The sequence below is a fragment of the Delphinus delphis genome, chromosome 3 (genome assembly GCF_949987515.2).
Source record: "Delphinus delphis chromosome 3, mDelDel1.2, whole genome shotgun sequence".
In the NCBI taxonomy this organism is placed as follows: Eukaryota; Metazoa; Chordata; class Mammalia; order Artiodactyla; family Delphinidae; genus Delphinus; species Delphinus delphis.
The window spans coordinates 13,389,736-13,408,457 of NC_082685.1; the positions used below are offsets into that span (position 1 = coordinate 13,389,736).

The 18,722-nt window shown below is 56.1% G+C and overlaps 1 protein-coding gene across 9 annotated transcripts in view; it reads right to left on the reverse strand.

Annotated features, from left to right (window-relative positions):
• Positions 1-1,435: 1,435 nt before the first annotated feature.
• Positions 1,436-18,722, reverse strand: part of MAST3 (microtubule associated serine/threonine kinase 3) — a 36,931-nt gene continuing 19,644 nt past the window's right edge. For all 9 annotated transcript variants that reach the window (XM_060008070.1, XM_060008068.1, XM_060008066.1 and 6 more), the window contains 17 exons: positions 17,131-17,201; positions 16,620-16,705; positions 15,599-15,807; positions 14,779-14,917; positions 12,088-12,220; positions 11,767-11,932; positions 11,126-11,227; positions 10,293-10,415; positions 9,323-9,432; positions 7,093-7,232; positions 6,310-6,554; positions 5,649-5,855; positions 4,916-5,142; positions 4,359-4,481; positions 3,597-3,733; positions 3,304-3,485; positions 1,436-2,351 (listed from right to left, as the gene is read on the reverse strand). In XM_060008070.1, coding sequence (XP_059864053.1) covers positions 1,819-2,351; positions 3,304-3,485; positions 3,597-3,733; positions 4,359-4,481; positions 4,916-5,142; positions 5,649-5,855; positions 6,310-6,554; positions 7,093-7,232; positions 9,323-9,432; positions 10,293-10,415; positions 11,126-11,227; positions 11,767-11,932; positions 12,088-12,220; positions 14,779-14,917; positions 15,599-15,807; positions 16,620-16,705; positions 17,131-17,201 — 2,933 coding nt within the window. In that variant the 3' untranslated portion in view covers positions 1,436-1,818. The remainder of the gene's footprint in view (positions 2,352-3,303; positions 3,486-3,596; positions 3,734-4,358; positions 4,482-4,915; positions 5,143-5,648; positions 5,856-6,309; positions 6,555-7,092; positions 7,233-9,322; positions 9,433-10,292; positions 10,416-11,125; positions 11,228-11,766; positions 11,933-12,087; positions 12,221-14,778; positions 14,918-15,598; positions 15,808-16,619; positions 16,706-17,130; positions 17,202-18,722) is intronic.

Genomic DNA, 18,722 nt, shown 5'->3' on the forward strand with positions numbered 1-18,722 from the left:
GGGGACACGGGTTCGTGCCCTGGTCCGGGAAGATTCCCACATGCCGCAGAGCGGCTGGGCCCGTGAGCCATGGCCGCTGAGCTTGCGCGTCCGGAGCCTGTGCTCCGCGACGGAAGAGGCCACAACAGTGAAAGGCCCGCGTACCGCCAAAAACAAACAAAAAAACCACTTAAAGTGACTTTGAGCCAAGGGTCTGTTTTCATCCCGCCCCCCACCCCACTCTTCCCTTACCCTTTTCTTGGCCCCTCACAAATCCAGACATTGGACCTCTTCTTTGTAAATGTGGGCTTTTATTCACCGTCAGCTCCGGGATGGAAGGCGGGAGCAAGTCATGCACAGCCTTGATCTAGTTCCAACACCAGGCAGTGCTACACGGATGTCTCCAGAGAGAACACAGCGTGGGCTGCAGTGCCTGGAAAGTGCCCTCACCATTGTGGGGTATGGTGATCTTGCTGGCCACCTCTGAATGGGAAATGGAGACTCTGAGATGCCCAGTGGGTCACACAGCATTACAGGGGAGAGAGCTGGAGCTGGAGTCGGCTGTATCTGACAACAGATTCTCCATTCCAGCTCCCTTGACTACAGTGCCCAGGACAGGGCCTGGCTGCATGACTCTTTCCAGGCAATGGTGGGGGCAAGTCTCCACGCCTTGCCAGGCCTTAGTTATTTGTCTGTAAAATGGGGATGACGACACCACCTCCAGCCTTCTCAAGGTTGGCTGAGGGGAAAGCCACAAGTAAAGCGCTTGGCATACAGTAGTAGGTGCTTAATAGTCATTGGGATTTGTTTTGTAAACACAAGGAAACTGAGGCACAGAGTGGGGAAGTCATTTTCCCAGAGCCAAACAGTGAAGCCAAGATTCCAACTTGGGCCTCACTGCCCCCCAGTTGGATTTTTCTCACTCGAATTTCAGCCCTACAAGGCTCTGGCATATCGAGGGCACCCCCCAGGGGCTGTTTCAGACACATCATGGTCAAGTTCTCACCCTGGTGGGCATCAAATACAAAAAATCTTGTCCAGGGTCTTCTCCTACCCGGCAGTGTCCTTTGAGGCTTCTGCCTCCTGGGGCATCAGTGTCTGCTTGTGACGCAGGTGACCCCTCTGCCTAGATCTGGTGAACTTCTACTCATATATCAAAGCCCCAGTTCCCACACCTCCTAAGCCTATAGGACTGGAGGCAGACTCTAGCATGGCTGGCCTAGGGATGGAGGCTATGATGGTAGGAAGTAGCCTTCAGAATCCAGTCCATCATCAAGATTACTTTGTTTTGTGGTGGAGGGGAATTGTTTACGGAATCTCCAAGTCATCCAAACTGGGCCTGGACAGGTAAGCTTGGCTGCATCCCTTCAAATCTGCGGGTCTTGAGTCAGGGGTGGGATCAAGTAACACAAAAAAATTTTTAAAGTACAGAAAAACCATAAAACACGAATACACGTTGACTTGTCCAAAGTGCTTCCTTCTCAGCCCAGGGGGCAGGGTCTACAGATGAGTCCCAAGTGCATGGGACAAGACCTGGGCAGCCGCCTTAACAGTGGCAGCTCAGTCTGGCTATCGCTTATAAAACGTAATAAATTAGCTGCAGGGATTTGCTGCTATTTACAATGCCACCCTAGTCTCCCTTGCCTGCCCCTATGGCCCCCTGATTGATCGGCTCCAGAACATGAGGGAGGCACCTTCCAGCAAGAAACGCGATCGCTTCTCATCTTCCAGGTGTCAGAGGCTGGTGGCTCAGTCTCCATCCAGGTGTCAATTTATGGAAAACACATTCCACAAAAAATGCGTTGACTTCCAGGCCAGGGAGAGGATAGGTAGGAGGGATTAGTCTTTCTCAAAGGGTCCAAGGGCTCCTGGCACAGCCTCAGCGCCCTCCACAGCGATCTGCGGCACCAAGGTGGGTGGCCCAGTGGCCTCCTCAGGTGGTTCATCAAAGCTCACCTCCTGCACAGCCTCCTGCTTCTTGAATGAGTCTCGGCGCTCGGACAGATGCAGCCGTCGCATGACCACCAGCTCGGAGTCTGGCCCGCGGCTGCGGCGCCCCAGCTCCCCGTCGAGCCGCTCACCTGTACCCAGCTTGTCAGCCGACTGGCCTCGGCGCAGCCTTGGGGACCGGGCAGGTGCAGGCGGGTGCCCTGGCAGGGGCGAGGGTGAGCGGGGTGGGGGCGCTGGCACGGGCGGGCAGGCCAGCGGGGAGGGCGGGATGCTGCTGGTGGACTTGCGGCGGCCGGTTTTGGGGCGGGGTGGCCCAAGCTTGGTGGCCAGGCCATGCAGGGAGCTGGGTCGGGTGTGGCCAGCGGCAGCCGGAGATGCAGGGCTGCTGGAGCTTGGGGATGCGCTGGGTGGAGACACTGTGTCTGTGGGTGACGGGAGGGTCAGGGCCACCAGCCTCAATATGCCAGCCTCGAGGTGGGGCCCTAAGACTGACTGCCAAAAGCCCACACTGTTCCCTGTGGCCACCCATCAGGCCTGGTTTTTCCTTTGTTTGCACAGGCTCTTCCTTTGGCTTAGATCTGGTGGACTCCTACTCATCCATCAAAGCCCTAGCTCCTCTTCACCCACTTCTCACTTAAATGACCCACTGAATCATTCAGCCAAAGGTACCTGCCCACCGTCCATCTATCCATCCCATGAGCCATCCATCCACTGGTTCTGGAAGTTATCCAGTAAGGGCCCTGCTCTGCCTGTGTCCACTCCCCACCCCTAGGCCTCAGCCCCTGAGGATGCCTGATCTGAGAAAGACAAAGATGGCACAGATACCCCCAGCCCCGTGAGGTCAGGGTAGGCCAGAGGGAGAGATAGCAGTTGGGGTCCCCAGAAGGCAGGGAGGGCTTCCTGGTGGCTCTCCTCCAGGAGGCCTTCCCTGCCTCTGTGGATTGCCCCAGACTGTCTCTCTAGTCTGATGCTAACCCAGTGGGACTAGGGGTGTCCACCTCTGGCTGTCTCTCACAGACTGGGGACCCTCAGGGTTGGGCCAAGTCACCATCCTTTCCTGCTCCAGAACAATCTTTCCATGCCCTCTCTGGCTCACCCTCCATGGCTCCCTACTGCCCCCCAATTTAAGCCCAGCTCTTCGGCTTGATCCATCCCCCAATCCCCTCTCCCTAGCCTCCGTCTAGCTTTCACATCTCTCCTGTCTGGAACCCCTTTGTTCATGATGTTCCGTCTGCTGGGCACAACCTTCCCTGCCCATCCCAGACTGCCTTTAAGGCTGTCACACATCAGGTCATTCCAGCCTCCCAACTCTGCTCACTCCCCCGCTGGGCTGACCACCACAGCCCTAAGGGGTGGTCCTGGGGGTGCACCCACCTGCTGGGGCATCGGGAGCCGGGCTGCAGCAGGGCGTGGTGGGGCTGGGGGAGAGGCTGTGGGTGGGTGAGCCCGGGAGGCTCTCGCTGGATGAGAGGGAGTGGTGGAGGCCGGAAGAGAAGCTGCGGCTGGTGTGCAGCACGGACGACTGTTTTGAGATCTTCTTGAAGAGCGACTTCCGCCTGGGGTTAGGAACCCAGATTCTTCAAAACCCCTGCCCCCAGCGGCCCGGGCCGCCCAAATGTGCCACAGGTCCTGCATCAACCCTCCCCGGCAGCCAGGCCGCCGCTCACCGCTCCTGCGTCTCCCGCCTTCGGCTCCGCTTGTTCCTGCGCGCCATGCGGCCCTTGGTCACATTCTTCCGTGCAGGGCCCACCTTGATGGAGGTGTTCTCCAGGGGCGTGGTCCGAAGGGCGATCTTGTTGCCACTCTGCAGGAGGGATGGCAAGGGGTCGCCTGTGTGCCTTCCATCCAACGAGCCGTCCATGCACCCACCCACCCATCTACTCATCCACTGGAAGCCCCGGATCCTAACCACCCGCTTCTTACCTAATGACCCCCCCACTCACTGGGCCAAAGATGGATGTCTGCCATCTGTCCATCCATCCAATGAGCCATCTACCCACCCACTGGTCCCAGGAGCTATCCAACTAGGGGTCTGCCTCCTCACCTGTGTCCACCTCCCCGCCTCTAGGCCTCAGCCCCTGAGGACCCTTGGTCTGAGGGGAGGCAGGAGGCCAAGATGGTACAGATACCCCCAGCCCCACAAAGTCAGGGTGGGCCAGAGGGAAGGTCAGGAGAAGGGGCACCCAGGGGGCAGGAAGGGCTTCCTGGAGGAGTGGCTCTGAGGCAGAGGGGACGGGGCATGCAGGGCCGAATGCGGAGTGGTATGGTCGGATGGGGGGAAACACACAGAATTGGGAGCTGAGGCCAAGGCGTAGGGATGGAGGTCACAGGAGCAGCCCAGAGGGTGGGCAGTGTTGGGAGATCCAGGGGCCCTGAGGATGGACGGGGGTGGAGGCTCTGGGGTGGAGGGTGGGGTTGGGGGCCTGCACCTTCAGCAGTAGCTCCACGACGTCCATGTGCACCAGCCCCAGGACCGACTCCCCGTTGATGTGGGTGATGAGGTCCCCGGCCCGCAGGCCTGCCTCCTGGGCAGGGCTTCCCTCCTCCACACTCTGGGGGTGGGGGCAGATAGCGGGGTCAGTGCCCTGGGCCCCAGAGCTAGAGACCCCAGCCCAGCTGAGTCAGCTACAGGCCCCCAGCAAGCTGCTGCCTTTCACACTGCCCGGTTTCCCAGAACTTTCAGAGACCAGTAGGGAGGGGACAGGTCCTGGGCTGGGGGAGAGAGAACAAAACACTGTACGGGAGCTTTGTGCCCCCTTGAGGTCTCCATCCCTCTTGCCCAGTCCTCTCCCCATAACTGACAAGGACCATTAAGATACAGGTGGCATCAGTTCCCTGCCCTGGGCTCCAAAACCTCATAGGCAATGAGTACTCGCTTGCTTTCCAAGACTAACAAATGCAGCTCCAAAAGGGAAGCGCCTTGCCAGGGCAGAGCTGGAACTCAAACCAGGTCTGGCTGTTCCCGCCCATCCCAGGGCCAACTCACCCACACGACATGGTGCACGGTGTAGATGTCACTGTCACCCATGTAGACGCGGATTGCCCGCAGGCTGAAGCCATACTTCTTGCCCGAGCTGTGGATGACAATGGGGGGCCGCAGGCTGCCACACACGGGGGAAGGGTCTCGGCTTGGAGAGGAGTCGCGGGACGACGGGTTTGAGGACAGCGAGCGTGGGGACAGGGGGCTCATGAGGGGGCCGCCGCTACCGTCATCTGCAGGGACGAGGTTCAGGGAGGGGGGTCACTCCCTTGTGGGTCCCCTCACAAGGCACCTTCCCCTCCCTCCACACCGATCAGTCGGTTTGTTTCTGTTTTTGTTTTTTGGCCGCCCGGCGCAGCATGTGGGATCTTAGTTCCCGGACCAGGGATCGAACCTGTGCCCCTGCTGTGGGAGCTCAGAGTCTTAACCACTGGACCACCAGGGAAGTCCCCACACTGATCACTCTGGCTGCTTTGCTGCCACTCCAATGCCCCAAACACCCTCCCCCTTCCCCTCCAGGCCTTTGCACATGTAGTGCCCGCTGCCAGGAATGCCAGTTCCCCAGCTGCTTCCTATCTCCTGGGCTCAGCCCCGAAGAGCAGCCCTGGGAGCTTTGTGCCTGGGGACACATCACCTGGAGGGACCCCCTCCATCTCCCGCTGGCCAAAGCAGCCCCTACTCCGTGGTTAAAATGGACATGGACAGACAAGCAAAGACGAGGCTGGGCCATGGGCGTCACCTGCCGTGATGATGAGCGACAGGGCAGACACTGAGGCTGACTTGGGCACGCGACCCCCGCTGGGGGAGGTCCTGGATTTCTCAGGGGCTGAGTCTCTCGGGCCCCCAAGGCGGCGGCCCCGGCCGGCATCCAGGGCCCTCGGCGTAGAGTGTCGTGCACCGGTGCTGTTGCTTCGTAGGCGCGCGTGGCTGAGGGCAGCTGTGTCAGCTACGGGGATCAGCAGGGTCGAGGGGTCAGTCTGCCCCTCCCCCATCTCACCACTTGGCCCTTCTGCCCACAGAAGGCAAAGCCCCTTCCTCCCTGGTCGGTGTGTACACAGTCCAGCCTCCTGGCCTTTGTTCAGGCATTCCCTCTTCCTGCACACCTTTCTTTCACTGCTCTCCCTGGGAAGCTCCACTCTTCAAGTCCCCTACTTCAAGAAGCCTTCCCCTCACCCCAGTCAGATTCCTAACTCCCACTCTTGGAGCTCCCCAGTTCAATTCCTCTCTCCCATCCTAATCCAATGAAGCTGGGGGGTATCACCCTCAGACTGAGGCCTTTGTTACACAAGTGAATGTTGTCTCTAGAGAACTCCTACTCATCCTTCAAAACCCATCTCAAATAGTCCCTCCTGTGGGAAACTCTCCATGACACCATCCCTCCCACCCTGGATTCCACCTACCAGAAAGGCTTGAGGGCTTGGGCAACACTGGGGTGGCTGCTGGGGGTGGGTCGGGCTCCCCGAGAATGAAGACGGGCCTTTTGGGGCCCACAGGAGCTGGGCCGACTCCCTCATCCTCTGATGAGAAGGCAAATTTGGGCATCGTGTCCAGGTTGATGGTGTTCAGGAAAGATGGGCTAGGGCCCCGCTCAGGCTGGGAAAAGGGTAAGTGGCAGGAGGAACCGGAGGATGTGCAGGACCTCAGCCTGTAGCAGGGAAGAGCCTGAGTCACACCTGCCAGGTGCCCTCACCCCAGGACACCCAGTCTCCCCTAGTGACCATACCTTAACTCTCAGCCTAGAGTCAGAGATAATTTGTAAATATAAGGTGAGTTCCCTCTGCCTGCTCTGTCCTCTGTGACTGCCCAGAGAACTCCTATTCAATTTTTAAAACCCAGCTTCCAACGCCCATCCTCTAGCAGACGTTGATTATTTCTGTGAGTTTGGACATTGAAAGATGAAAGGGACTTCATGAGCAAAGGGTATTCTGGGCAGAGGAAACAGCGCAAGCAAAAGCCTAGCAGTGTGATGGTACATGGCTGCTTTAGGTTTAGTGTGGTTAGGAATGCAAAGCCAAAGGGAGTGATGATAGGGGCCAGATTGGCAGGGGTCTGACAGGCTGGCCAATATGTTTTACCCTTTTCTACTGGGCCACTGGGAAGCTCTTTCCAATGTTAAGACTTTGTGGCTCCACCTCTTAGCAGGTTTGGAAGCTGGACCTGCTTATACTCCCCAGCCCACCTACCGGACCTCGGTGGTGCTCAGCCGGCGCCCATAGTCCCCCTCACTGCTGCGCTCCCACCCTTCCTCCCGGTCCTCACTGAAGCTCCGTTCAGCAAAGGTTGGGGTGGGCTGGACGGCCAGGAACTCAGAGCTGCTGTAGACCTGGGAAGCAATTAAAAATAACAGTAACGGGACTTCCCTGGCAGTCCAGTGGTTAAGACTTCGCCTTCCAATGCAGGGGGTGTGGGTTCAATCCCTGGTCAGGGAGTTGAGATCCCACATGCCTTGCAGCCAAAAAACCAAAACATAAAACAGAAGCAATATCGAAACAAATTCAATAAAGACTTTAAAAAATGGTCCACATACGAAGGCGAGTTCTGGGCAGAGCTCTGGCCCCTGAGGCTTCTGAGGAGGAGCTGCTACCATCATGACAAGCATGGATTTCTGTACATGAGCCCCTTTGGCAAACTGGTGACACCTACAGACCTCTTCTCAGAGTAGTATTTTTTTTTTTTTTTTTTTTTTTTGCGGTATGCGGGCCTCTCACTGCTGTGGCCTCTCCTGCTGCGGAGCACAGGCTCCGGATGCGCAGGCTCAGTGGCCATGGCTCACGGGCCCAGCCGCGCCGCGGCATGTGGGATCTTCCCAGACTGGGGCACGAACCCGTGTCCCCTGCATCGGCAGGCGGACTCTCAACCACTGCGCCACCTGGGAAGCCCTCAGAGTAGTATTTTTAAATGCATCAAATGAAATAGGTCAGGTTGCAAGTGAGGCTGATTATATTAAAATAATATTAGAATATTTTTTAAACCAGCAATATGGTACTATATGTGCCTCTTTAGTAATGCATTAAATAACAAGATCTAGCAGGTCTCATAAGTACCATAATTTTGAAGTAGTTTTGAACTTGAAAGATATTTTACAACGACTCCAGAGTGATGTGAAAAATCCATGATTTGTATTGGTGACAAAGTCAAGGTCATGCTAATATTACTGTGATTTGTTGCTTATATTACAATTGGAAAACATACCAAATTTCAGTTAGAGATTAGTGAAAATAAAGATGTAATTTATTCCCATGCAAGTTCACAAACCCTAGATTAAGAAGCCCTTCAATAAATTCAGATAGTACCTGAAAAAAAAAAAAAGGTCCACATCATAAAAAAAAAAACAGAAACAAAAAAACCGTAACAACAACCGCATTCGTGGGGGACGGCTTAGTTGAGTGTTTCCTACATGCCTGACACTTCCCTGAGTCACTTCCTCAGATGCTTACTTACCACATCTCTAAAGACGTACAGATTTTTTTTTTTTTTTTTTTTTGTGGTACGCGGGCCTCTCACTGCTGTGGCCTCTTGTTGCGGAGCACAAGCTCCGGACGCGCAGGCTCAGTGGCCACAGCTCACGGGCCCAGCCGCTCCGCGGCACGTGGGATCTTCCCGGACCGGGGCACGAACCCGTGTCCCCTGCATCGGCAGGCGGACTCTCAACTACCGCGCCACCAGGGAAGCCCAAGACGTAGAGTCTTTAGCCCACTGTACAGGTGGAGAAACTGAGGCTCAGAGCGGCCTGGCTACCAAGGGGCCACAGCTGGGGTTTCCTGCCTGGGGCCCAGACCCATAAGCAGTGCAGGTTTTTAAATCAAATTATAAACAAAGGAAGGAACTCAAGTTAAGCTGATGAGGCTATAATATAACACCCAGCATAGCAGATCTATTTACAATTGCCCCAAAGTGGAAACAACCCAAACGTCCATCAACTGATGAGTGGATCAAACAAAATATGGTCCAACCACACAATGGAATATCATTCAGCCATAACAAGGAATGAAGCACTGACACATGCTACCATGCGGATCGACCTTAAGAAGCCAGACACAGGGAATTCCCCAGGGGTCCCACATAGCGTATGATTCTATGTATGTGAAATGTCCAGAACGGGGAAATGCATAGAGACAGAAAGCAGATGAGTGGTTGCCGGGGAGCGGGGGAAGGGGAAACGAGGAGTGACTGCAGCCGGGTACAAGGTTGCCCTTTGGGGATGATGGAAATGTTGTGGAACTAGATACAGGTGGCGGTGGCACAACACTGCGAATGTACTAAATGTCACTGAATTGTATGTACAGTTTAAAATAGCTAAAATAGTCTATTTTACGTTACATGTATTTCACTACAATAAAAAAAAGAAAAAAAAACTCCCAAACATCTTGCCCTGTTTCCTGAGCACTAGCTACATCCAGGGCCCAGGCTCACCTTGCTGAACCGGTGGGAACAGGATGAGAACTGGGGGATCTCCGTGGATGACTCCTCATCATTCGTCTCGTCATCTTCAGAGCCCAGGTGACGGTAACGCTCTGAGCGCGCTGCGGGAGGGAAAGGCATGTGCAGCCCACCTGATGCTGGGGGAGGTGGACACAGGGGCTGTGGGGTGATGTGGAGAGGGCCTCCCAGGTCGGGAGACACTGTCAGGGCAAAGGCTTTGTGGTGGGACCAGGCTTGGTATGTTTAAGGACCAGAGGAGGCTTGGGCGGCAGATTTAGTATCTGGGAATAAATCCCAGTTGTGTTCCTAAAAGCTGTGGGACTGGGGATGGGCATTCTTGTGTCTCAGTTTCCTCACCCTTAAGATGGGTTACCCAGAGTTAGGTAAAATTGTGCCTCTCAAACATAAAGGATGTCCCTCATCTTACAGAAAAGGAAACAGATGCTCAGAGAGGACCTCTGACATGCCCAAGATCACACATCAAGTTCTGGAGGAGGTACTGGAAGCCGGGGGCGTTTACTCTGTGTTTGGCCAGAGCCCCGAGTGGGGAGAAGGAGATTTGTCTGAGCTCACCTCAAGTGCTCGAGGGGACCCCTCCACCAAAGCTGAGCGAGGCACCCCACCCTCCTGTATGGCAGGCAGGGCTCCATGCCTGGTCAGGGCTGACACTCAGGAGGCTGAACCTGCTGGGGGACCCCCAGGCAAGGGCTGCCACATGCAGTGCCTTGGTTTCCCCTCCCGCAACCCAAGGTGGTGCGACAGCCTCCTGAGCTCAGACGCATAGGAAATCCAGGCAGGGGGGCAGCCAGCAGACATGCCCCAGCTTCTTGGAAAGCTCAGGAAGTTGGAAGCTCCAGGCCCAAGGTGAGGCACCAAGCTGGGGTGGAGACCCTGTTAGACACCCCTCACCACCCCAGGAGATCGTGGGACATCACAGCCCACCTCCTGGACCCCTGCTTACTGTCGAAGTAGCTGGTGTCGTCCTCAGCTTCAAGCTGCGGCACAAACTCGGCCTTGTGTCGCAGAAGCCCCGCCCAGTCCAGTGTCCAGAAGAAGGGGTGCTGCTTTACTTCGTGGGTGCCTCCTGCAGACATGCCTGGCTGAGCCCTGCTGGTCCCCACCCCCCATGGCCCCCTGGGCCAATTATGAACCCAAACTTGGCCAACACAGAACCAGAAAGATGAGAGGGGAAACGAGCCATCCTTTAAGAGCCCATAGGGGAACCAAGCTAGGGCTAGAACCCAGGCCCTGCTCTTCCCTCTGCTGGACTCTGAGATCCCATCACCTGGAGAAACCCCAGAACCTTAGGAGGGGGCTTTTTCCACATGTTTCTACCCCACGGAGCAGAGCTGACTGCATGAAGCAGAGCTGACTGTATCCTGTTCCCCAACCTCAGCCCCCATAGTCCTCTCCAGTGGCCAAGCTTCATCCTGACTGTGATCTGTAGTGGCCACATAATGGGTGGCTGCATGAATATTAAATAGTCCCTTAATCAATATTTTGGTGGCTGGGGAAACTTGGGACAGTGGGATCCACTGGGCTGGGCCTTGGGGACCGTAGGACACAGCCCATGGCAACCTGGCAGGCTCATACACACAGCCTCAGTGCCCCTTGTCTGAACCAGACCCAGCTACCTGCTACTCTTCAAAATCTTATGCTAGTTCTTGGTGAGCTCCTATGCATCCGTCAAAACCCCAGTTTCAAGTCCCCCTCCTCTATGCAGCCTCTCAAATAGAGCTCTTGTTTACCCCAGCCCCCATCCCACCCACCTGGGCCTCACCCACACCTACGTACCAGTGCCCAGACGGTCCAGGGGGCTCTGTCGGAGCAGCCTGGTGATGAGGTCCTGGGCGTCAGCTGGAAGGGCTTCGTCCCCCTCTGGCCACATGATCTCATCTAAAATGAGAGGAGGGAATGAGGGACTGGGGATAGCGCTTCCTAGCACCTCCTACCACCTCCCCTTTCTATGCTCCCAGCCATCAGCCTCCTCTGCTCCTTCAGCATACCAGGCTTGGTCCCATACAGCCTTTGTTCTGGCTGTGCCCTCTGCCCTGAGCACCTTCCCTTCATCCATCTCTGTGACTCCCTCTCGCTCCTTTAAGTCTTTGCCCACACGTCACCCAGTGTGGCCCTGCATGACTCTCTATTTAATATAGCACCCCTGCACCCGCCCCCCGCCCCCTCCCTTCTCCCTGCTTCCTTCCCTCCTCAGCATTTTTTGCCTCTGATTGCTCCATAATTTGCTTATTTATCTCCCTTACTGTCCCTCTCGCCCTTGGCTGTGTCCCCAGGGCTCAGCTGGGGCCGGGCACGCCATAGGTGCCCAATCCACAAGTGGGCCTGCTCCCCTCCCCGGCAAAGGCAGGGGGACCACCGACCGGAGCCAAAGTGGGACTGAGACTTAAACCTGGGGCGACAGGGCAGGGGGAACGCACCACTGACCACCTGGCCAAAGAGTTCCTCAGGGGTATCTCCGAAGAATGGCACACAGCCCACCAAGAATTCGTAGAGGACGACGCCCATGGCCCACCAGTCCACTGGTTTCCCGTAGCCCTGGCGGAAGATCACCTCGGGGGCAATGTACTCAGGCGTCCCGCATACCTGGGCCAGGTGGGACAGGGATATGAAAGACCGCCCCCAGCCAGGGAAGAAAGTATGGGTAGAATTACAGGGATAGTTTCTTTTCTCCTTTTTGCTGCAAAGTCTCCCCATGTCCTGGGCTCAGGCTTCGGGCAGAGGGAGGCAGCCCCGCCCACCTGCTTGTCCACGAACTCCCGAGTGTCCTTCTCGATGTGGCCCTCGTAGAGGTTGGTGGCCATACTCATGAGCCCGATCTTAGACAGGCCGAAGTCAGTTAGCTTGATGTGGCCGAGCGAGGTGATGAGCAGGCTGTGGGCAGGCGGGTGGTGCGCTCAGGGCTGGGGGGCCCGAGGTGCCTGGCTGTTCCCGCCCCCTCGCCCCCCCCCAGAACTTGGTCCTACAGGAGGCGGCCCGATCCCTCCATGGATCAGAAAGCACTGCCTGTGTATGATCACATTATTGAAAGAAGCAGCGGGTCTTGGGCAATATTACAAATTTGGCAAACATCTCTGTGCACCAACTGGGTGCATCTGGTGTTGCTCTTGAGCACCTACTGTATACTCCGCTGTGCAAACGTTAAGTTCCTGAGAATCACAGCACGTCCCCACTGGGCATGAAAACGTTTCGTGAACACCTCCTGGGGGGGATCTACAGCTTATTCTTGTACGTGCATCCATGATTTTAACAAACTGAATACTTTGTAAGCACCTGTTGTTAAGTGAACATGTCTTTAGCACCTGCTGTGTACAGAAATATTTGTGCCTCTCACGGGCGCACCAGTTTTTTAAAACTTACACACCTACCATGTATGCTGCTGTTCATGTTCTCCTGCAAGCTTAAGGATATGAATATTTTAAGTGATAAAATGATATGCGCCAGCTTTATTTTATAAAGTCACATTTTCACGCACCTCCGGGGGACATCTGCCCATTTAAAAATAAATTTCTGGGGACTTCTGTGGTCGTCCAGTGGTTAAGACTCAGAGCTCTCAATGCAGGTGGCCCAGGTTCGATCCCTGGTCAGGGAACTAGATCCCACATGCGTGTCGCAACTAAGGAGCTGGTGGGCCGAAACTAAGGAGCCCACCTGCCGCAACTAAGACCCAGTGCAACCAAATAAATATTTTAAAAAGTAAAAAATAAATAAATAAAAGAAAAAGGGGGAATTTGGACACAGACACACACACAGGAGGAGCACCACAGCCTAGGGACTACCAGAAACCTAGAGAAAGGCCTGGAACACATCCTTCCACATCACCTTCAGAGGGAGCGCGGCCCTGCTGACACCTTGACCTTGGACTTCTGGCCTCCAGAACTGTGAGAATAAATTTCTGTTGTTTAAGCCCCCGAGTCTGTGGTACTTTGTTAGGGCAACCCTAGCAAACAAATGTACCTTCTCCTGACTCGGGGTGTATTTGAAATTTTCCGAAGCGAAGAGGAAAAAATATTTTTCTCGAGCACCTACTGTGTGGGCCTATCCCTCCCTGAACCCTCCAGGACTGTACCTTCCCACACCGTTTTTCAGATGAGGGTCCTGAGCTTGGGAGGGGCAGGCCCTGCCTTGGGGACACTTGGAAGATCCCACTCCAGGATGATCCCACAGAGGCCCAATGGGCAAGCAAGCAGCCTTAGAGCGTCGAGCACAGAGGCCCAGGTACACAGCAGATGCCAACACACATCTGCTTTGTTTTCTAAGCCACTCGCAAACAAGATGCCCTGAAAACATGCAGGGCTCTTAAGGCCCTGAAAACACGCAGGGCTCTTCACGCCTCCACACGGCAAGTACCTCCATCGGAAAGGGACCCATATCCCTGGCACACACAGTAGGTGATCAATGCATGCTGACCTCAACATAAAAACTTTATAAGAAGATAGCTGCAGTGTTCGGGGACTGACACACAGTCATTGCCTAATAACTGTGGTTCTGATCACCTTTCCACGGCTGGTGCCCAGTAAATACACGCCAGCTAAAAAATGTGCTTTATAAACTCAAAAAGGTCATCAGTGTGCGAGAAGTTAGTTATACCGCCGTCTGGGTTCCTTAAAACGGTGAGCACAGGCGCAGGTATACAGCAGGTGCCAAATACAGGTGCTTTGTTTTCTAAGCCACTTGCAAACTACAAGATGCCCTGAAAACATGCAGATTCTTAACGCTTATGTCCACACCTCCACATGGCAAGTACCTGAGAAACTCATACTTCTTGCCTGGTATCCAAAGGGCACTTGATGAAAGAGCAGCCCTTTCCTCTGTACACAGGAGGTGCTCAACTAATGTACGGAAGAGTGCTTTGAAAATTATGAAAGGGTTACAAAGCATGAGGGATTATTTACACTCACACTTGCGTTTTTCAGTCACCCAGAGAGCACCGGGCACTCAGTAGGTGGCTACTAGAAACTAGGATAAAATAAACACTCTAGGACTCTCTTTCTTCCCTGCACTAACACACAGCAGAAGCTCAAGACATGCAGTCCCTTTCTCTACACATAAGGTCTTGCAAAGTGCATGTCCCTGCTCTTTGTATATAGCTGGTGCCTCATAAGTGCATGTTCACTTCCCTTGTGTGGCAGCAGCTCTGTGAGTGCATGGTCCCTTCCCCTGTCCAGTCTGTGCCCCCTCACTTTGCCTGGCCAGCACCTCGGTAAGTGCACTGTCCTTCCCCTGCACACAGCAGGCGCCTATTAAATACCTGCTCTCTTCAGTACACACCAGGTGCTCAACATTGCCAAGATCCCTGCTTTCTACCAGCAGGGGGCCCTTGATGCCAGGAGAATCTAGGTGGTGGGGCTCCTGAGCAGTCTCAGACCCACTCAGAGGCCCCGCCCCCAGGCTACTCTGAGCCCCGCCCCCTGAGAGCCAGGCCCACTCACTTGTCTGGCTTGAGGTCCCTGTGCACGATGCCATAGTTGTGCAGGTACTCCAGCGCGAGCACCGTCTCAGCGAAGTACATGCGGGCCATATCCACGGGCAGCGGGCCCATGTTCTTTAGGAGCGTGGCACAGTCGCCGCCTGCAGAGGGGTGGACGTGCTCACAGAGGCCCTCGGCTCTACAGCCGTGCCCAGATTTGTGCCTATGTGCCCTCCCCACCTTCTGGAAAGTGTCTCCAATCTGTCCTGAATTGGGGTGGGGACCTGGGAGGTGCGGGAGGATAGGCAGACCCTGCCTTCTCATTTTCCCCTGGCAGGGCAGCAGCTCTGTTAAGTGCACAGTCCCTTCCCCTGTACACAGCTGGTGCCTCCTAAGTGCACGCTTCCTCTGCTCACCCGGCAGCCGCTTGGTTAAATGCATGTCCTGCACTTACCTGAAGGCCCTGCTCATTCCTGAACTGCAAACCTGATCCCACAACTCCTCACCCTGGCCCCCAACCCCCCTAGTCCTTCTGACGCACGCCTCCCTCCCTTCGCTGCTCTAGCCTCTAGACCCTTGCCCACCAGTCCCTCCTGCCTAGGCTGTCCATCCTACCCCTATACCCTAGGGTCCTGCCCTCACACTTCTCTTTGGGATCCCCCAGTTCCAACTCCCTGAGGCTGGGTCCCCCACCACAGACTGAGGGCCCCCCAAGGCAGGCTGGGACCCCATGGAGGACAGAGCAGACTGTGGGCTTGATCAAAGGAGGGATAAGGTATTCCTTCTGGATCAGGAGTAAGCTCTCCATTGCTCTGGAGGCATGCAAGCCCCAGTGACCGCACCTTCCACATACTCCATAACCATGCAGAGGTGGCGCCGGGTCTCGAACGAGCAGAACATGCTGACCACAAACGGGTTCTCAGCGAAGGTGAGGATGTCGCGCTCCACGAAGACCTGCTGGATCTGGTTGCGAAGGATCAGGTTCTGCTTGTTGATCTTCTTGATGGCAAAGCGCTGCCTCGTTTCCCGGTGCCGCACCAGGTAGACGGCCCTGGGGCGGGGCGGGGCGGGGTGGGGTGGGGGGGGAGCCGGGCTCGCTGAGGCCCGAGATCCAGGTCCCGGCAAGCACTGGGACCCGACCTGGGTCCAGAACCCAACCCGCTGTGCCTTTGCCTGCGCTGTGCCCTCCCTTCTCCCAAAGCGGCCACCCCGTGGGTTTAAGCCACTCTCCCTGGTGTCATATAAAGAGCCAAAGATGACCCCCTACGTTGTGTATTTCTTCACAGCCGACTGAGACCCGTTAGCTCAAAAGCCCCGCTGGCACACACTCAAATCGCTTTAACTACAAGTCAAATAAGCAGACTTTTAGCCGTTTAGAGCCTGCTGGTTTTGCATACCTTGTAGATAAGATAAACGCTGGGGCTATTAAAGACCCCAAGCCGCTCCTGCCCTGTGGAGCTCTGAGACCCAGAGAGCCCCCCACTGTGGACACAGAAGCCTCCTCTGCAAGCCCCCTTCCGTCCCAGACCCCACAACGGTCTTACGCTGTGAGGGACTCCTCCCCCCTCCCCCAAAGCAAATCCGTCAAAGCGGCACTTAAAGAATGCTTGGCGCACGCTACTGCCATCGTGTGGCCATCTTTTCCCTTGCTCAGTCCCCAGATTCCTAGAACCCCAAACACCTGGGGTAAGTAAGGACCTAGATCACGGACAAGCCCTTCCAAGGCCATGCCCCTGCTGTTTTGTGCCTCCACTTCCCTCTTCAGGCCTCAGTTTCCCTGTCTGCACACTCAGGGGCTGTGTGGGCTTCAACCATCCCCATGGGCATCTGAGAAATGCGTCTACGGGGTACCCAAGGACTCACCCGTAGGCCCCATTGCTAATGAGTTTGATAGTCTCGAAGTCGCTCTCACAGGGCTTCCTCCGTGAAGGGCCGACCAGGGCACGACTCTGGGGGGTGGGTAGCAAGAGGGGTCAGGGTCCTGCCCCACCGCTGAGCAGGCTGTGTTCTTCCTGCCCCCAAGTCCCAACTGCTGGTCCTGGCACCTGACGCTACCTCTTCTCCTATACAAACTTGTCAAACTCAGCTTCCGAGTTTGAGCTGTTGCTTAAGCCATGCATGCCCTCCTTCCAGAAAACTCCTACACATTCTGCAAAGCTCCCCTTTCCAGTGCCCCCTCCAACCCTGCCCTGCCCAACCTCCATGGCAGGGCAGTCTCACCTGCCCCCACCCCCCCCCCCAAAGTCACAGGCATTCATTAAGCACCTGCTGTATGCAAAACCTCAGCAAACAGCAAACCCAGCCCTTCTCATGGCCACCTGGTCTACCGTCAAAAGAACAAGACAGGTGGGGCCGCCAAAGCTCTGCGTCTTACTTCTGGGGACTCCGGTGCTGGTGCTGGGGGCTGTCCTCCACTGTCATCAAGGTGACTCAGAGGCACCGTCTCTGTAAAATGAGGGAGGAGCCTCAAATGGGGTTTCTGAGCCCCGCCCCTCCACCACCCAGAGACTTCCGGAGGCCTCCAGGGCTCATCCTGGGCTGGGGAAATGGTGCCTCCCCTGACCAGCTCCCACGATACTGTCATTCAGCCCCTACTGCGTCCAGGTGTCGGTCAAACCCAGGAAGCTGGGCTCAACAACGACTAAGGAACCTTCTAGAAGGGCCAGTGGGAAGCCCAGGCTCCGAATGCTCAGCCTACCTTGAACCCTGGCCCCAAGTCTTGGGCCTGTGAACACCGGCTGTGACGCTGCCCCTCTGGGTGATGGCTCCTAACATCCTCCTCAGCTCAGGGCATGGCCCAGGCGAGCCCCCTTAGTTTCCAGCCCTGGGGCTTAGCAGAGGGGTGGCCCCGGGTGGGAGTGTGCAGCTGGTGAACAACAGCAGTGACGGTGGCCATGAAGACAGTGTCTTGCGGTCACAGAGCAAGGCTAAGATGAGGCAGTGAGCCTCAGGGTGAGGGAGGCCCGGGTTCAAATGCAGCCCACCCGTCCCACTGTCAGTGGGCCCACTGCGCGGTGCTGGGTAGATGACTGCCTCCGCAGCCTCAGCTGCCACCTGCCTGCCTGGCCACTTCGTGTTTCCTCTGACACCCGGGCCCACCCACAGTGCCACCTGCGTCATCTTCACGAGACAGAAAAGAGGTTGGCTGCGGCCACACGGCTAGTCCACGGGCGATCTGGTCTCGGGCACACCTGGGCCTGAACCCCAGCTCAATCTCATCTGCCCGGAGCCTCAGTCTCTCTGGCTTTAAATGGGGACAATGGCAGCCCAATCCCAGTGGACGCTGGCCACTGCGGCTGGTCCCTGCTTACCCCGTCGCCTCCCCCCAGCTCCCCTCCTTCCTCAGCCACACCCCTTTCCTTGCTGCTCTTCCAACACACCAGACACAGACCCACCTCAGAATCTTTGCCTTCACCATTCCCCCTGCCCGGTTCATTTTCTCTCTCCCCTAAATCTGCACACCTTTCCATCCTCCAGGCCCCAGCCTGAATATCCTCTCTTCCCAGAGCTCCCCCAACCACCCCTGGACCAGGGCAGGTTCAACGCTCCCCTAGCAACATGTCTCGGTTGTTCCCCTGTCCTGGCTGGGGGGTTCTCGGCCACCTTGGTCGTGCCCATGGGCTGCCCCGTCTGACTCCCACTTCCCGGGCCACAGTAGGATGAAATTGGGAAAGTGCTTTGTGAATTCACAGGACAACGTGAATGCCACTGCTAAAGGTGGTCCCCTGGCACCCTGGCCCAACTTGACTTAGCATTTGAGGACTTGGCAGGTCAGGGGCTCCAACTTGTGGCCACCTTACCCCGGAATCCTGGGCACTTTCCCCATAATATGCCCTGCAGGTGGCTGAGGACAGGGCCAAAGAGAGAGGAAGGACAGTGTGGCGGCTCTGGAGTCAGGTGGGCATGGGTTGGAATCCCGGCTCCACCGCAGTCTCACCCCAGTTTCTTCTTTCTGCCCCACCCCCA